Source organism: Globicephala melas, chromosome 12, assembly GCF_963455315.2.
Source record: "Globicephala melas chromosome 12, mGloMel1.2, whole genome shotgun sequence".
Classification (NCBI taxonomy): Eukaryota; Metazoa; Chordata; class Mammalia; order Artiodactyla; family Delphinidae; genus Globicephala; species Globicephala melas.
In genome coordinates, this window is record NC_083325.1 from 26460867 (window position 1) to 26480223 (window position 19357).

The 19357-nt window shown below is 49.3% G+C and overlaps 1 protein-coding gene across 3 annotated transcripts in view; it reads right to left on the reverse strand.

Moving 5' to 3' along the window:
- Nucleotides 1-2262: 2262 nt before the first annotated feature.
- Nucleotides 2263-19357, reverse strand: part of TET3 (tet methylcytosine dioxygenase 3) — a 112336-nt gene continuing 95241 nt past the window's right edge. For all 3 annotated transcript variants that reach the window (XM_030877605.2, XM_030877608.2, XM_030877610.2), the window contains 5 exons: nt 17914-18064; nt 15234-15323; nt 14582-14719; nt 10662-10998; nt 2263-10033 (listed from right to left, as the gene is read on the reverse strand). In XM_030877605.2, coding sequence (XP_030733465.1) covers nt 8229-10033; nt 10662-10998; nt 14582-14719; nt 15234-15323; nt 17914-18064 — 2521 coding nt within the window. In that variant the 3' untranslated portion in view covers nt 2263-8228. The remainder of the gene's footprint in view (nt 10034-10661; nt 10999-14581; nt 14720-15233; nt 15324-17913; nt 18065-19357) is intronic.

A 19357-nucleotide genomic window follows, 5' to 3' on the forward strand; every position in this document is an offset into this window, starting at 1 on the left:
GCTAATAAACTTTGGTGTGTGTTAATAAAAATGGCGTGTCCAGGTTGTGGGACTCCGTGGTGTCTGTGTGCTTGGTTTAGGCCAGCCAGATCCCATCTGGGACATTGGTCATTTCTAGAGATCCCACTGTAATGAAGGATGCTCTAGGTGTGAACAGGGATATGGTGGGGGTAGTATAGGGTCACAAGAAGGTTCAGGGAATTAAGGATGCAGTCATGTGGCTCAGAGGGATGAATTGAGATGCTTCTTGGAGTACAAAGAAATTTAGTGGAAATATGATGGAGGCAGATTTAGATTAGTTCAGTTTATAACTGCAACAAGTTGGAATCTTAGAGTTCAATAGTAATGTGTGAATGAGTAAATCCACACAATGAAATACTAGGCAACTCTTTAAAAAGATGTACAGTTGACCCTTGAACAACACGGGTTTGAGCTGCACAGGTTCACTTATACGCCGATTTTTTTTTTTTAATCTTTAAAAATTTATTTTTGGCTGCACTGGGTCTTCGTTGCTGCACATGGGCTTTCTCTAGTTGGGGCGAGTGGGGGCTACTCTTCATTGCAGTGCTCCGGCTTCTCATTTCGGTGGCTTCTCTTGTTGCAGAGCACGGGCTCTCGGCACGTGGCCTCAGTAGTTGTGGCACCCAGGCTTAGTTGCTCTGTGGTATGTGGGATCCTCCCGGACCAGGGATCGAACGCATGTCCCCTGCATTGGCAGGTGGATTCTTAACCACTGCACCATCAGGGAAGTCCCAATGCAGATCGTTTTCAATAGTAGATACTACAGTCCTACAGGATCCAAGTTGGTTGAGCGGGTAGACGTGGAACCTCAGATACCAAGGAGCTGCAGATACAGAGGGTGGACTAGTAATTAATCTGGGGCTCTTTGTGCAGAGGGTTGGTGCGCCTAACCACCGCGTTGTTCAAGCGTCAACTATAGTTCTGTATTAGTTCTGTATTACTGATACTTGAAGATATGTTCAGTGAAAAAAGATCACAACATGGTATTATTGTTTTATTCCATTAAATATATATATATATATACACACACATATGGTTATATTTAAATAGTCAGAAAATGTTTGTGACCAATAATATGTGGTTCTCTTGTAGTGGGATTTCAAATAATTTTTTATAACTCCTGTCTTCTAATTTTTCTATATTTAATACGGAATTTGTATAAGAAGAGATGAAAGCATATTTATATTACCCAGTAGTGAGTCAGTCCCTGCCGAAGCAGTAATCTCCTAGCCCCTCACCTCAGGGTCTGGAAATGGGGCCAACACAACAGGGGCTGGGAAAGGGGACACTAGGTCTCTTTCAACTCAAAGATGTCAAGTGGAAAGCAGGTTACCAGACACAGTGTGACCCCGCTTTCATAAAACACACGAACATCTGTGAGAAGCTCTGGTGACCCTGGTGTGCCCAGGCATTTCCAGAGGGTTCCTTTGCAACTGAAACAGAGAAGAAAACCCCCAAGGCTGTCATCTGGCACCCCTATTGCAATGATGGGGTTTTCACGCAAATGTCCTCAGAGAGGAGCTTTCCTGTCTAGTGACCTAACGGGATACTGGCATCAACTGGAGAGAGTAATGGACTGCGGGGTTGGCTGTCCCTCAGAGATGCTGAATGCATTTTAGTCCGATGCTTCAAGCAGAAGGGATGGTTTCTCCTCCTCCCATTTGCCCTTCTGTCTTTTCCTTTCTTCAACTTATAGTTCCCTTTTCAGCCATCAACAGAATTGGCAATCTGAATGAAAAGAGGTAGCCCCAGGCATGGGACCTTATGGGAAAGCTCATCTCTCCAAAGATAGGCCCTTCATACTGGATGTGCTGCTGAGGCCATCAGAATGGAGCAGGATGCAACAATCCTTAGCAAACAGTACATCAGAAGTGAACAGTCTTAATGGGGGCGGGGGGTGGGAGTCTCCAAACTGAATGGAAAGAGGGGACAAAAAGATCAAAGGGGAAAAACAAACAAAAGGAGAAACAGATGAGTAAAAGGCCACATCTACTTTCCCCCTTTATAGCAGCTTTAACAGCTTCCAGTCTTTGAACATCACCTTATGCGGGAGGTGGAAGGGGAACAGGCTATTAGTCAGGGCTTCCTTTGTGTACCTACAACCTGCAGGGGGAGGGTGGGATTACAGGGAATCTTAAATACCGCAATCTGGGCCCAATTCAAGGGGGTGGGTGGGGTGGGGGAAGAAGCCACACAGAATTTGAGTGCAAAAAATAAATATAAAATTTATTAAAACACCCACAATATTTTAAAGATACCAGGAGTAATACAGTTCACAAACCCAGTTGTTTGTGTAAATTATAATAAAATACAAATCAAAAAAGGATACATACTTGCAATTTCTAGGCACCCTAAATTAAATCTGCTGAAACACTGGGGGAGAAGGGAAGGCAAGGAGGGTAGCTCAGGAGGCAAACCAATAAAGTGGGAGGAAAAAATATTAACAAAAAAGTAAAAATTATACAAAATAAAATTATCAGCATAAATTTACTGTACTAAGAATATCTACAGTTTAATAATACACATCCTATTGCCTTGAGACATTGCAAAAATCTACCATTCATCCATCAACCCCAGATAAACTTCATTTCAAGTAGCCACAGTTACAAAGTCAAGACGGAATATTCAAGTATGGTTGTTAAGTTCACCTCCATTGGAAGCCAAGTAACCAAACAGGAATTCAAAGAGAGAAGAAATAAAACACACCAAAAAGCTACAGGGGTTCTAAATGAAGTCTAATGCATTAATATGCCACAATATGACCTGTCCTTGTTTCTTTTTTTTTAAAATTAGAATACGTGAAAAAGAAATTACATCGCTCCTGTTTTTCTCCTCCTTTTTCCCCTCAAAAGAAAAAAAAGTACTGGAACCAAGAAAATTTGGATGTTCAAATGAGCCAAACAGTATTTTTTAAATCCTCACGTGAATAATGATGAGTTATCCCTGAATGACAGGTAGTCAAAATGAGAAAAGAGCGCAAACAATACCACTACAAAAAGCATCCCTGATATCAGAATAGAAGCAAACAAGGAAGTAGGCCAATTCTCACTGATTCTTAGGCAAAAAGCAACTTTAGACTTTGCATTTCTGTGCTGCAGTCTCTGCTCAGGGAAGAAGCCTATTGCTTTGCTCTTGTCGGCAGCTCTGCAGAAGGAAGGGCTGGGAGTGCCAAGACAGGGGCCTCACACATGGAAAAACTCTTTGCACATGTGGGTGTGGGACTGTATAACCTATGTTGGGGGTATGCACCCCCAAAAATGTTCATTTTGGTCCAGGGTATGTTGAAGCTGGCCATGTACTACAGCAGATGCAACTGGCTAATAAAACTAGGTTTTGAGGGAGTCATTTCAAATGACAGCAACGATGACTGAAAAAGCTCAATGAGATGGGCATGGGAAATTCACATTTTATTCAAAAGCAAAAAAAGGAAATGAAATAAAGTCAACCACAGTCCTTCCTTTAGGCATTCTGCCATTTTAACTGAAGAATGAAACACAAAATGACCCCAGATTCTTCAAGGTCAGGTATGTCACCAAATGGACCACCTGTATGTATCAGACCCTCACGGAATCTACTTTACCAAAGTTGTCACGATGTCCCGTTGTTGAGGTATTTAAAAAAATTATTGTGACAGTGGATGACACAAAATGGAGCTTCCTGTTGAGTTTTTAAAATACCAACTTTTGTGGACCCAAGAAGAAATTTAGAATAGCACCAACTAAAAAGAGCCTCAGTGGCACTGAGTGAGCAAAGAAAGCTCCTTCCTTTAAGTTTGAACATGAGGGGTTCCCAATGAGAAGCAGAAGCATTGCTGGGGCAAAGGCTGTGGGGAGCAAAGGAATGAGACCCCCGCCCACCACGGTCCTGGCCAGTGCTAGGTGAGGAAGGAGGCCCATCTGGCCCACCTTGGTATGCAGAGCACCTTTGGAACCCTCAGAGACATCTACTTGGCACCCTGGACTGCAGGAGGAAAACGTGTGTTGGCTATGAGAATGCCTGCCACGTTAGAAGAGGCAGGAGTACCCAACTCCCCTTCCTCCAAAAAAAAAAAAAGAAAAAAGAAAAGCCCTTCACACCTCCTTTCTTATCAGGCCTAAGAGGACAGATGTGAAACGAGAGCGCCCCGCCACCTCCAAGCCAGGAAGGCCCATTCCCCTGTCGTAGTAAGGGGGCTGGCTGCCTTCGAGACTTGCCTTTCTATTTGGCCAGCAAGGGAAGAATAAAACAAAACAGAAAAACTGCTCAGAGCAGGTTCTAGCACGTAAACAGAGGTCTAAGGAGACAGCACCAAAAGGGGGGAGGGGGGGAGAAGCCAAGAGAGACTGGAGCCCACCTTGTTTTTGGTTGGTTGTGGTTTCAGAACCTTGATAGCACCTCAGCAGGACAGGATCAGGGACAGTCACATTAAAACACCATAGCACCATTTTATTTATACTATTTCAATTCATAAAAATGCTTCCTAGTCCATAAAACACACTTCAGTAACAAAAGGAAAGAGAGATTGGTTGAGGCACGTCAGGGCTATCATTTTAATTTTCCACAGCACTGCCTTGGTGTGAGATCTGGCGGTGGTTAACTTCATGAAGCCTGGCCGGGTTCTCTCAGTGGAATCAGGTTACCATCTACTTACTCACTGTCACCCGTCCTCGCACACCCACTGCTGTCTGGTACAAAGCAATTAAGATCTGCTCTTTCTTTCCTTACTTTAGCACTTTAAAAGTCCCTTGTTCTGCAAACTACTGTTTCCAAAAGAGGCTGGTGAAAGGACCAAGAGGGGTGGGTATGATCTCTTTCCATGCATACCTGTCATCTCAGTGAGACAGCAAAGCAGTACCCACGAAGCCAGAGCGTGGGAAACCTAGGCCCTGCCAAAAAACACACCAAACAACAACAAAAACAAGAAACCTCAAAATCCATGAAACACCTTACTCAAGATTTCTGATGGTTAGATAACGGTTTCTTGAGCTAGCACCAGTTATTTTGCGAGAACCTGCCGCAAAGCGATTTTTATTTTAAAAACCTCTTAGCACAAAACTTTGCAAGTACTTTCCTTGCAAGCAAAAGGCAGGGAAAACAGAAGAAAAGAAGAACCAAATGTCTGCACTGCATGTGGATGGCGTCTGTGGACAGGGCACACTGGGGGATGACTCTTAAGACTCCATCATTTCCGCTGCTATACTATTATTAAAACTTGATCATGTTGTTAGGTTCTTTAGTTGCAATGGCTTTATTTTTCTTCTCATGATAAAAATGTCTGTTAATCATCTTTAGGACTTAAAAAATGATAGTGCCAGTAAAAAATAAAAATTTGATTTTTCTCTTTAAGAAACCTTCAGCAGCAAGGGGGGGGCGATAAAGAGCTGTGCATAGTTACTTTTTAAACATACGTCTAAAGCATGCTAATTTAATGACTGAGATTTGAGGTAGGTTATACATGTAGTGTGTAAAAATCAGCATGGGCTTGAGCATGGCAACAGCACCACCTAATTTCTGAAACACCGTTCTGAAGGGCATGGGGACGTCCAATGGAGACTGCCTCTTGACTCGCTTCTCAGCAGTCTATTTGCTGATCTAGAATTTATGAACCGAAGGCTGTTTGGGCTGGGGGGACAGACATCACATGCTTTTAGCTTGTATTGGTTTCTTCTTTCATCTAATGGCTTTGCTACCAAAGGGGGATGAGGGGAAGAGTCTATTTAACACACATCAAGGAGATTCATACATGCCAAGCATCAGAATCACCTGGGTTACACTCAGGACCTTCCAAACCAACAGCCAACCTGGGGCTTTCCCGGGTCATACAGACGGTCACATTCTCCAAATGTTTTGTAAAATATTGTATTTCTTGCTTAAGATAATTTAAAATGAAGTTTTCAAGGCACCCCCGCATCTACCTAAGCACGGAGTCAAATGAGACCTGCATAAAAGTACTGATGCGATAAGCAAAATAGCATTTAAAGGACCCAACTTTTCCTCAAAACTAGAAAATCAGCATGCTTATTAAAGACTCTGCTTCCTTTAGCTTGTCAAACTGAAGGTCAGAGGTTTTCCTATAAATCTGAGTTCTGAATAATTCGAAATCCTGATAAGCTCTTGGGTATTTATTTCAAAAGCAATAATATTTCATTTTTGTCCTGTAAAATAAATGCAACTTTACAGAATATGGTAAAAGTGAAGGATAGACAAAGCACGTTAAATATTCAGCTACTATTTACAATTTCTCCCACAATTACATGTTAAAACATACTTTTTTTCAAGTTGCTGTTTAAATCTAGGCAAAAGTGCTTAAAAAAATTTTTTTTTTCACTATTTACAGTTAAAACCAGACCACATAAATGCTCAGGACATCTCACAGCGACTCTCCGCCAGTGCTTCTGGAACAGTTACAGTAAACACCCAGCGGGTCAATTCTCAGCTCTTACACAAGGCACCTGGAAGCTCAGGAACTTGCCTTTAGCATCATCATCTGATTGTTAAACTCATTTTATGAAGACCCACATCTGAATAAAACTGCTCAATAAATATCTGATGTTTATCTCAGGGCTTGGCTGTCATTCACTGTGGGGCCACATTCCCCTCTGTGTCCTTACGAAGCCTCCCACTCACCACACACATCCACATGGGTAGCTGGATATAATTTCTGCTAATACCACAGGAAAAACAGACACTCCAAGAAGTCTGACTTGCTGTCAACGCATGTTGCTTCCACCGGTCAGGCCCAACCTCTCTCAACGATGTTGAAAAAATTAAGCACCACATTCTCATTTCAAAGAACTGAATGAATGCACCAGAATTTTAGAACGGGCATGTTCGAGTGGGTGGAGAGGGGAGGAAGGAAAGGAGAAAATGACCAAATAGAGAAATGGCACCAATTAGGGAGGACAATCATAGCGACCTGCTGAAAACGTTTGACTCTTGCATTTTAAAATCATTAAGTGTAGGCCCCACTCCCCAGATGATAGCATGGAGGGGGTGGGCTCAGGTATGAGGCATGCACCATTGTCCGATGTGAAATCCAGGGATAAGGAGATGCGTTACTGCTGTCACACTGCTGTGCGGAGCTCCTGCAGACACAGCCTGCCCGAGTCAAGGAAGTCCCAGCACAACACTACAGCACCGCTGGCTTTTCACAGCTTGGGTTCAACTTCCTGTTTTTAAAGATACAGTAGCCCTTTTCGGTATCAGCACAGACTTTGGGGCATTTTTTAAAACAAAAATCTGCCACTAAGACGAATTCCTTCGGCCAGTATTCGTTGGCTAGTCAGCTCGGCGGAAGAGGCTCCTGAGAGCCTCTGGATTCCAGCGCCATCCCGAGGTGCTGCCGAGGGGACCACGGTATCACGTGACTTGATAGCTAAGGGACAGAGAGGATTCAGTGTGGAGACTAGCAAGCTTGAAGCTGTCTACTTCCAACCTGGTTTCTGGGAAAATCTATGCCAGCATCTCAGGTGCCTGGCCTGGGGTGCACCTGCCCCCATCCCTGACTCCAAGCCGGGGACTGGAAAAGGGACCCCAGCTGTTTTCCTACAGATTCTCCCATCCTACCGGAGAGGACAGAAGCTGTCCTGAGAGCTCCCTCCCCTGAAGGGAAGGCATGTCTGTCAGGAGGGATGCAGTGGGTGGCTACAACCTGCACTTGGCTCATGAGGGGCCGATGGCTGAGAGAACCTTGTCAGCTCCCAAGAGGGCCAGGCTCACCAGGCCCAGCACAACTGGGCAGGAATGAGTGCTTCTGGCCTTTCCTGCCGATCCTTTACCATTACAATTGTCACTTTTAAAAAAATCCAATAAATACACATTTTAAATGGAATTTAAAACTACTCCTTTGTGAAAGGACACTATAAACTTTCTTTCCATTATTGTGATATACAAGGATAGAGTTTTAAAAACAAGAGAAAATAAAAGGTCCCCCCAAACAAGGGAGGAAAAAAACCAACGTGGAGATATAAATATTAAGATCACGAAAAAATCACCCGACAGCCGTAGTTTCTTCTTCAAAGTGCTGGGGAATTGGGGGGAAGGGAGGGGCGGGTCAGTTCTGAGGTTTGGACCATAAATACATATATATGCGTATCTATATATGTATATATAGATAAAAAGACTTCTGCACCCCCAACCCGCCCCCAGGTGTGAGGGCGAAAGCACCACAGAGGCAGCTCGGGCCTGGCCCGACGCTGAGGTACGCTGGCTCCCTGGCACCCTGGCGCCTAGATCCAGCGGCTGTAGGGGCCCGTGACCTTCGTGTAGGCGTACGAGGACACGGTGACTGCTGAGTCCGTGGGCACGGCCAGCGCCTGCCGGGTGGGGACAAGCCCCTTCTTTTCCTTATGTTGGGGCTCGGGGACCATGGCACCCCCCCACTTGCGCTTCTTCCCATACAGCTTGGCCTCCTGCTGGCCCAGGCCCAGCCGGGCGGCCTCCTCCTGTCTCGCCCGCGCCCTCTCGGCCAGCTGCTTCATCTTGGCCTCCCAGAGGGCCAGCCCGTGATTGGGCTGGTTGAGGTTCTTGTGCTGGTAGAAGACCAGCGAAATGCGGGTGGGGTGGCAGCGGTTGGGTTTCTTGAGGGGTGTGGTGGCGTGCAGCTCCCGCCGGGCACACTCGATGAGGATGGAGCCGTGAGCGGGGGCCACGGCCACGCCGCCGATATTCTCGTCCAGGAAGTTGTGTTCACTGTCGGACCACAGCTCCTCCTCTGCCTCCTCTGCCCCAGCAGCGCCGCCGCCTCCGCCGCCCTTCTCCTCCTTGACTGTGCCCTTGCTGGGGGGCTCCTCCGCCGTCCCCTCCTCCAGGCCGAAGGGATCCCACAGCTTCTCCTCGGTCTTCAGGGCCCCAAATAGCTTCTCAGTGGGGCCCAGGGGCATGCCAAAGGACTGCCAGGCTTTGTCCAGCTGGCTCACCCCCGGGGTTGGAATCCTTCCCTCCTCCCCTTTCAGGGGGCTCCACAGCTTGTCTTGGAATCTGGGACCACCTTTCAGGGCAGAGTTGAAATCCCCGGCTCCTACCGCCCATGGCTTCTCAGTTAGGCTGGGCCCAGCCAAGGCCGAGGCGCTGTTCGCAAACTTGCAGTGGCTCCACGGCTTGCCCCGCAGCCGTCCTCCGGGCTGCGGGGCTGGCTGCTGTCCCTCGCCAGGGAATAACCCCCATTGATGCTGTCCATCTGGGAAGTGGGAAGGGGCCAGGCAGCCAGCCCCCAAAGAACCAAGCTTATCGGGGACAACAGCAGGGCTCTCTGCAGGAGGGAACACACCCCAGCTGCCACCCACACTGTGAGTCCTCTTGGGGGACACGCTCGGGCCTCCTGAGTACTGTCCCCATAGGTGATTGGGTCCCCCATTCTGAGACGCCTCAGGCAAAGGCATTTTGCCCATCTTGCCGGGCTCTCTGGGTACAGATTCGGTGTGGACCAGTGGATCTACTGGCTCTTGCTTGATGGATCTGTTGTAGCAACTGGAGCTCTGTACAAAGGGAGAGGGGTCCCTGGACACTGGGTGGAGCTGGGGGGCCTTTGGAAGCAGGTACTCCTTGGGGCCTGGGTAAGCAGGCTGCTGGTGGTGTGGAGCAGGGTGGTGGGTGTCTGTGGGAACAGCCTGGCCAGGCAGCTCGGCAAACTCAGCACCACCGTAGGCTGGGCTCAGGCTGTTGTGCAGAGCGTGGAGGTCTGGCTTCTTCTCAAAACTGCTGTTGCTGCCACTGTGCCCCCAGGTGCTAGGACCCAGGAACTGAGAGGGGAAGACGGGGTTACTGGATGGAAAGCCATAGTAGCCAAATGATGGAAGCGCGTACTTGGAGTGGAAGCCGTTGACGGAGGCCAGGCCGGGCTGTGCATAGTAGGAGTGGTAGGAGTACACGCTGTTCACGCTGTACGGGTCGGAGGGCCGGCAACTGCCCAGCACCGAGTAGCTCTCCACCACTGCGTTGCCGCTGTACTTGAAGGAGCTGAAGTGGTTCTGTGGCTCTACCTTGAGGGAGGGCTTCAGGCTTTGCCGGGACAATCCACCCTTCAGAGACAGGCCTGAGGAAGACAGGAGGCAAGACAGAGAAGAAGCACAGAGAAGCACAGAGACGGACGCTCCCTCTTGCCAAGAGGTTTCCTCTGCTGGGCGGGCGAGACGAGTGAGGCTGGACTTGCTCCCAGTGCAGCGCAGCGTGGCCCGGCCCCACGGAAGCCCCAGAAGAGCAGCCGGCAGTGCCCAGGGCTCCGGTGTTGTCATTCTTCCCGACTCTAGCGAACTCAACCCGGCCTCACTGAAGCCCCCTTGTGCCAGCCACTGCAGGGACGAGGGCCGCCCCACACCCGAAAACCCTGCTGCAGACCACACGCCTGCCGCCTCGGTACTTTCCGCAGCGAGGAGAGCCGGTGAGCCGGGGGGACGCCCAGCTGCCCTCTGGGAAGACAGGGAGACCGCCTTCATTTGGCTCCCAGGTGCCTCCCATCTGGCCTGGTTTCCCGGGGCTGCTGCAGCTATGGCGCTGACTGACAAAATTAAGACAATTGATGGTCCAGGTGGCTGAGAGACCCCAGTACTTTTCTGTATGGAATTCTACCTCAAGGCAGGAAGAGTGGTGGTAAGGGAGCCGTCCAGGGCCCCCCACCCAACAGTGCCCGTGCCACCCCCGCCGGGCACCCTCTCCCCACACACCTGGGTCAGTGGGGATGCCAGCCAGCTCCAGGGCCTCCTGCTTGATCTTCTCAGGAGTGCTCAGCTTCTCCTTCTGAACCTTCTTCTTCTCGGCTGCCGCCTTCCTGGCTTCCAGCTGCCGCTGGCGGCAGGACTTGGCGGGCTCCGGCAGGCGCCGGACCTCGCGGGGGAAGGCGGTGAGCACCTGGATGGCCCCGCTGCCCACCTTGGCGTTCTGGTTCTCCTCACTGCCAAACTCATCCGTGTTGGCCATCTTGTACAAGGGGAGTACGTGCAGCTGCTCATCCTCGGGAATCTTGCCCACGCAGCGATTGTCTTCCTTGGTCAGGGTGCAGACCTGCCCCAAACATAGAGACGGGGAGGGTGCTTGGGCTTGGGGTAGCCAGACACTGCGCGGGAGGGGCTGAGCGTCCCGCACACAAGGCCGCCCCTTCCCCACGCCGTCCCAGCCCCAGCTATCCACTATTACTTTCCGGAGCATCTAAAAAGCGCATTTGTCTAGCTTTACAGAGTAACGGTATCACCAGCGTTTAGAGTCTGCTCGACAGTTTTCAAAGCACATCCGTTCACTTTGTCTAACAAGGCTCTGGGGGGATAAGATGACCGGCTCAGGGTCACAAGGCCAGAAAGGGGCCAGGTCACGACTGGGAGATGTGCTCTGCCCTCCACTGCCATCATTGCCATTACATGTCAGCACACAGATCTCGGACCTTCCACCATTACCCTCCTTGCCTTCAACACTCAGCCTCCTTTTGCCCTTAAAATTGAAAATTATATATGCTGGTTGTAGAAAATTTAGGCCAGCACAAAGGACATAAAAATTATCTCCATAATCCCACCAACTAGAAATAACCCTTGCATATACTTGGTCATATACACACTCACTTTTTTTTTTTTAGACTTTAATGTTATTTATTTAATGTTATTAAGAACACACTCACTTTTTAATAATTAAATAGGATCATTTATATTATGCATACAGTTTTAGAATAACTTTTTTTTCTTAACACAGTATATTTTCTTACATGTTAAGTATGCTTCCCCAATATGATTTAAGAGCCACACAATATTATTCCACTGTATCAATGTGTTAATTTAACTAATCCTTCATGACCACTTAAACCTGTTTCCCTATCATAAATAATACTTTTATCCTTTTCACTGGATTTTCTAAGATACTTAATTCCTTAGAATAAAAGCCGTAAGGGAGAACTGCCACATATTGCCAAACTGCGCTCCAAAATGATGATCGTCAGTGTTTCACTTACCCTGGCAGAATGAGTTTCAATTTTCCTATACTTTTGCTGATACTTTTGCTATTAATTTCTTTAAAACTTTCGCCTGTTATCAAAATGTACCTCGTCGTTGGTATGTGTTTCTCTGATTATTAATAAGGTTTGATTGATTTTTTTTCTCATTTACGTTTTACTCTTATATTGACTATATTTTATTTTCTGTATTCCTGATGTTCTGGCATTTGGGGCCTTGATCCTGGAGGGACCGTCCCTCCCCTAAGACTAGCTAATTCCTATAGATAGCAAATGATCCCCTGCCAGTGCAACTCTGATACACAAACCAACCAACCCAGAGTTCCCACCCCCAACCATCTCCTTTATAAAACTCTCACACACCAGGCAAATATTCTCTCTGCCTTAAATCACCCCAGGGCTAGGTATTGACAACTAGGGACCACCTCTATAGCCCAGAGCCCGCAGAAATTATTCAAACTCTCCACCCTCAACTTATTCAGCTTACTTATCCTACCTTGCCCATTCCTTTCCACGAAATCCCCAGGAAAGCTCTGGGCTATTCTCTCCCCTCTCTGCCTCCTGACAAACCCTGCTGCTGCCCAGTGAGCTGCCAAATGAGGACTCCAGGGCTGTAAGTGTCCTCATCCTGGGGCCACTGCACAAAGCTGTGCTGAGGACGCCCTCCCTGTGGTCTCTAGAGGAGTCCAAAAGCACTGACTGCCATCCACAGGAGACTGGTCGATAAGTGGCGGCACAGCCACACACACAGCCTTAGAACGTGCTGCCTATATCCACTGACCAGCAAGCTGTCCACCACATATTCTTGGGTTCAGAAAAGCAAGATCATGGAACAGCACATACACATAGTGTGTAAGATGTATACAACTGTGCACACACACACATTCAGGTGTCTGAATGGACGGCCATCACGATGCTAACACAGGTTACCTATGAGATAACAGGCTTTTTTGCTTTATACTTGCTCGTAGTATTAAAATTATTTTTTACAATAAATAATTGTTTAATTAGAACAAAAAATATTATTCATTTTTGGAAAAAACTTATTTTTCACTCCAAACTCCGGAAGCTCTGGGATCCAAATAACCTCACTGTGCTCCTACCTCTTGGTGCCCCACCCTCCTTCCTTGCCCCCTCTCCTAATCCTGGAGGGCCCCTCCTTCTTTCTCTGTATTTTAGCTAGAAACCCTCACAATACAGTGTAGACAGAAGCCTGCCCCATCTTGCTTCTCAGTCTTGGACATGGAAAAGGAGGACAAGGTGGAGAAATGAAATCCTAGGGTTGGGCCATTCATCCCCTTGGGGACACAAGCTATACCGACTCTGGGAGCCCCCTTTCAGTTGAATATGCCCGTGCCCTTGCCTCTTCCACAGCCCCCCTGGGAGCCCTGTCTCCTAGGACCTAGTTAAAAAGCAGAGAAGACAGCCACATTACCCCTTCCAGGGTGCCCCCACCCAAGCCCAAACCTCCTCTCTTTTCCATCTGCACTCACTCTTCTGGGGCCAGCATCCAGGCTCATGGCCCTAACTATAAACTCAGTGCTCTCCACTGGCTATGAACTCAGTGCTCCCCAGTCTCAAATTCATTTCTCCAGACCCTCCCTCTCCCCTGCCTACTCTACATCTCCACCTGGACATCTAGCAGGCATCTCAAAATAGAATTATTGTTTTTCACCCCAAAACTGGTCTCTCCTGGTATTCTACATCTCAGTAAACACCAACACTTGCCTAGTTGCTCAAGCAACTCACACATCCTAGGTCCACCCCAACAGCAATTACTCTCAGCTACGCCTTCAAAATCAACCCACAACCTGTCCAAGTACTCCCCACACCCCATCCTCACTCCTGCCCAAGCCCTGTCACCTCTGGCCTGGACAAGTGTCCCAGCCTCCTACCTGGCCTGCTTGCTCTGATTCTCCCCCACCCACCCCTACCCCAACATATTTTATTCTCCATCTGCAGGAGCAAGAGAGTGCTTCTGACTTTATAAATGAGATCTCAGGGCTTCCCATCACACTTAGAGCACAACCCACAGCCCTCCCAGCCTCCCATGCTCCCTGCGACCTCACCCCTGCCTGCCCCTCTAATCTCACTCCTCCGAGCCTTTGCCTGCGCTGGTCCTTCTGCCTGGAGCACCCCACCCTCACGCATTCAGTCCCTTACTTCCGCATCTCTGCTCAGGTGCCCCTCCTCATACAGGCCTCTGTCCATGTCATCTAAAATAGCATGTGCTATCATTTCATCCCTTACCCTACTTCATCTTCTCCTCACAGCCTTCCTTGCTACTGGACATTATATCACATTTTTAGGCAGCACTCTGTCCGGTTTATTCCCCGGCAGCTAGAGCAGTACCTGAGGCACAATAAACATTTGCTCAATGCATGAATCAAAAGGTTGTTTGGACTTAAATCCTAGTGCTCAGAGAGACCTGGAGCACACTTTAGAGAACTGGGAGACACTGGGTGCCCAAGAGGCTGCATTCTGCAGCACCCAAGCCAGCCTTGCCCCTGCATTTCCCAGAAAAGTGGGCAGGAGCAGGTAGTCTGGCAGGGACCCTCCCTGCCTTGAGCCCACCTATCTGCAGAGAACAGGTGTGCGCCCTCCCAGGATCGTCTCTCAGGTGGGGCTGTGACAGGTCACAGGCTTCCTTACCACCGTGCACCCGTTGTAGAGGTTATGCTGGTCCTTGTGGGCGTGGGCACAGAAGTCCATGCAGGCCGTGACCCCTGAGAAGGGCCGCCCTTCCTTCAGCCCCAGGCGGCAGTCAATCGCTATTTCCTCATTGGTCACCTGTGTGGATGGCCAAGGACAGCTGCTCGAGTGACCTGAGGTGAGTGGCCCTGATTCGGCATGGGGGAGGCCAGGTCTTAGAGGGAAGGAGGGAGGAAGGAGGTTAAGGACCACAGCCATCTTGTACTTGGGCTGTAGGAGGGAGGTTTTCTGGCTGAAGTCCCTATAAGGGGTTACTTCCTTCTGGGTTATCTCAAGTCCCTCTCACCTCGTCTATGGGGTGCAGCAGTGACAGGTGAGAGAAACTCAAGCCTCCCCAGTAGAAACCAGAGCAGAGGAGGTGGAGGATTATTAAGGGGAGAGAGACAAAGACCAAGGATACAGGAGAGACAGCCTGGGATGTGGTCGGCTTGGTGTAAACAAGGGATCTTAACAAAGACCTTAACAAAGATCACTGCTCTAGCTCTGGCTGGGCTTTTCCCGTAAGGAACCCACTCCGCTGTTCCCCCACTTCAGGGAGCCTGGGCAGAGATGTGGGTGACATGTGGGCACAGAACAGCCCAAGACTCAGTACCTGGTTCTGATAGGCCTGGGGGGCCAGCCGCTTATACAGGGGAGCAACTTCGGTGGCCAGGTCCTGGAAACTCTTCCGGAGCACTTCTTCCTGTGGACAGAAGAACAGTCACACACCTCCAGGGCAGCCCTGCCTGGCAAACTCTGCACATGGGAAATTGACCTCCATTCTAGAACCACTGCCGGGGTGCCACTGGGAAGGCAGGAAGTAAGGTGCTATCAGGTATCTTTATGGTGTTCCCTCTGGGAGGGGTGCCAGGTCTGTTTTAATGCTGGAGACGCTGAAGCTCACCAGGAAAGACACTGCCTGAGGGTCTGGTCACCCTGACTACTAAGCACCTGTTCTGCCAGGCTCCAGCCCAGTGCTGCTCAGAACACCTAGAACAGGTTCCTGCTCTTGCTAAGCACTTGCTCAACACCCTAGGTCAGAGGTGCGGGATGGCAGGCATGTACAAGCACGAGCGGCAGGCGTGGGTCCTTCTTGCAGTGGTCCAGACAGGTAAATAAAGGCAGGGAGAGGTGGGTGAGGCCCGTGCTAGAAATCCCACAGCCAGCTAGGCCCAGCGCCCATCACCAGCCAGGTACACGGCCAGACCACAATGTTCTGTCCTTTAGACCCGCACCATCTCATGTGTTTAGCCACAAGCCATGTGTGGCTATTGAAATATAAATTCATTTTAATTAAAATTAAATAAAATTTTTTTTAAAATTAAGAAGTTTCAATTAATTTTTTTAAATTTAAAAATTTTAAAAAATTCAGCCCCTCCACTGCACTGGCCACGTTTCAAATGCTCAGTGGCTACATGTGGCTCCCGTGGCTGTGTTTTCTACAGAGAACATTTCCATCATCACAGAACGTTCCACTGGATAGCGCTGCCCTCGACAGAGCAGCAGCCCTCAGACTGGCAGAGAGTTTAAGGTATCTGCAGCCTCTCTCTGGCTCTCTGAGGGTAACAAGTTGGGCTATGGGGGCTCCTAGCCAGCCTTGAGCACAGGCATGGAGAGTTTACGGAGAAGAAAGAAGAGGAAGAGGGAAGAAAAAAGGTACCAAACTCACAGAATTAGAAATGGAAGGGTGAGACCAATGGCTCAGCTGTCTGTCCAGCAGGGCGGCCAGAGTTGCCAGCCAGCCTCACTGCACCTCCCTGGCTGCCTTCCAGACGCTGCCACCAGCATAGTGGGCCGGAAGCCAGCACAACACGGGGGTGAGGCTTGTGAGCTCTGGGGAAACACAGGCCAGGGTTTAAATGCTGACTTCATCATCACTGTCACATGGCCCTGGGCAAACCATTTGCCTCACGTGTAAAGGGAGCAGTAACAGGGCCTAGATCCTCAGGCTGTCATGAGATTAACTGAGACACCTGTGAGGTGCTGGGCGGAGTACCCAGCACTTAGTGCACAGGAAATGGTAGCTGATGGAACAGGGAAAGTATTTGTGAGAAATTAAAGCCATTATTTTCATTCATGGTAATTCCTAGTTCCTGGTGGCACTGGGACTCCTCCATTCATTGAAGCAACTGCATTTGCTGCTTCTGGGGGAGGCCAGGCACTGCCATAAGTAAAAGTCTAGTGTCAAATCAGACTCTTAGACTAGGTCGTGTAATAGTCAGAAAGCTGGGCTTTGAGGGGAAAAAAGGGGTTCTAAATTTGGACGTGCTTCCTTTTATTTCTGAAAAGCAAAGCTTGGAAGTCTGAGCATAGAAATTTACATGTGGTGTAAAAAAAATGTGCCCCAGGAGAGTCCCTGTCTCCTGGAAAATGGGGAAGCCCTTCTGGTAAAAGGAGCTTGGAGAGGTTTGGAAGGTAGAGGCTGGGATCAAGGTATTGCCTGGATCCAGTACCCCTCTCACAGTAGCAGAGGCAGAAGGCAGGGAGGCTGGAGGAGACATGACAGAGAGACCACTCAGGCCTATGCCTGCTTTGCATCTGGACTCCAAGTGGAGACCCCCTTGGGATGGCCCTCATAACCAGGGCAACAGAGAAGTGGCAGAGTGGGAGGTGACCTGACCTGACGCTTCTGGTTCCCAGCCTAAGCTCGGCCTGCAGAGGAGACCCTGAGGCCCCTTGTGCTGCTGTCACTGGGTTGGGGAGGAGCTCTGGTGGGCGGGAGGAGGCCTCAGGCCTAGTGGCCATACCATGTGGATGCCAGACCAGTGCCCGAGGACCGTGCCAGGCCCCCAGCAAGGAGACACCAAGGACCTAGACAACTGGACAAGTGCACAGAGATGTGGGCCCAGCAGCCAGGCAGGATGAGGGACACCTCGGGACATCCAGCATCGGCCAGAAGGTGGCCTGAGGGCCAGTGGCCCCTCTTTGTGCCACACGTCACACCCAGAAAGATGTCTTGAGAAGAATGGAGGGGAGAAATAACCCTTTAAGCGGGTCAAGTTCTAATGAGGAATCTGAACATTTACCTTAAAGAGACTTTTCTAAACTGCAAGAGTCTGAGGTACCTGTAATTGGTAAGTCTAATTTTTCACTCATCGTATTCCTCCACACTACACCCCACATACCTTATTTCACTGCAAGATAAGGTCAGTTCAAAAAAAAGAAAGGAAGTTCCATTTTCTACACATCTGAGTCACAGTGTGCTAATCCTACATCCCACCGGGACTACTAAAGGCAGTAGGTGGAACAGGGTGAGTGGGAGGGTCTCATGCTCCCTGTGGGGCTGTGCTCACCTCTTTGGGGTTGTCCCCCGCGAGGCGGAACTTGCGAGGAGTCTTGCTCCGAGCATATTTGCAGCCATTGAAGTACATGCTCCAGGAACAACCGAAGGAGAACGAGGCACCACAGGTATTTGGGTCTTTGCCTTGGCAAGCGCAGGTACGGCTGCAACATATATCACATGTTAGGCATACGAGGCACATTTTTAGTTCTGGAATTTTCCCCCTTCCTCAGGGGGAGGCCCTGTTGAGGCCTGGCATCCACTGGCCTCCCAGTGACGGCCATGACATCCTTCCCTGACCTCAGCTCCTTTCCCAAATCTCTACCCTTGTGGGCAGGGAATCAGCTCCGAGCAGCCTGTTTGGCTCCCACCCGAGCCTGAAGTCTGAGAGTGTGCTGCGGGGAGAAGCACACGGGCTGTTTGAGATGGCTGGGGAGGATCTAATCAAAAACCCAATAACGTTTACACTTTGCCTTAACTTTAATATCCTGACCAGCTCCAACACAGACCACACAAACGGGAAGAATGTGAACCACAGAGTTTGAACATGCCTGCTTCTTGCAGGCCCAGGTGCTGACAGGCCTTTAAACCAATGAACACTGACTTTACCATCCAACACTTAATAAAATCCAGAAACAACCCAAATGCCCTCCAACTGGGGAATGAATAAACAAATCGTGACACACCCACACAGTGGAATACTGCTCAGTGGTGAAAAGGAACGAGCTACTGATACACACATCCATAGATGAAACTCAGAACACTGCTCAGGGCAAGAAGCAAGACTCAGGAGGCTACATGATGTATGGTTCCATTCATATGACATTCTCGTAAAGGCAACCCTACAGGGACAGGAAATAAGATTTTTTTTTTTTTCCCCTTCGGTACGCGGGCCTCTCACTGTTGTGGCCTCTCCCGTTGTGGAGCACAGGGTCTGGACGCACAGGCCCAGGGGCCATGGCTCATGGGCCCAGCCACTCCGCGGCATGTGGGATCCTCCCGGACCGGGGCACGAACCCGTGTCCCCTGCATCGGCAGGCGGACTCCCAACCACTGCACCACCAGGGAAGCCCCAGGAAATAAGATTTGTGTTTGCCAGGGGTGGGGAGAAGCGCCTGGCTATAAAAGGGCACGGTGGAGTCTGGGGGGTGATGCAACTCTTCTATATCTTCATTGTGGCAGTGGCTACATGACCGTAAACATCTGTCAAATTCTTCAAACTGTACACCTCAAAGGATGAATTTTACTGTAAGTAAAAATATCTTAATTTAAAAAATGGGGGAGGGGACCCTATAAGGGTAGGTCTTGTGAGTACCACTGATGCCTTATATTAGCAGGGCACTCACACTTTTCCACACTTGTTACCACTATTAGAGCCTCAGAGTCAACCTGGGGCGGAAAGCAAAGCTAAGCTGAGTCAAGAGAGCCTCCCCAGCCAGGGCCAGACCCCAGGCCAG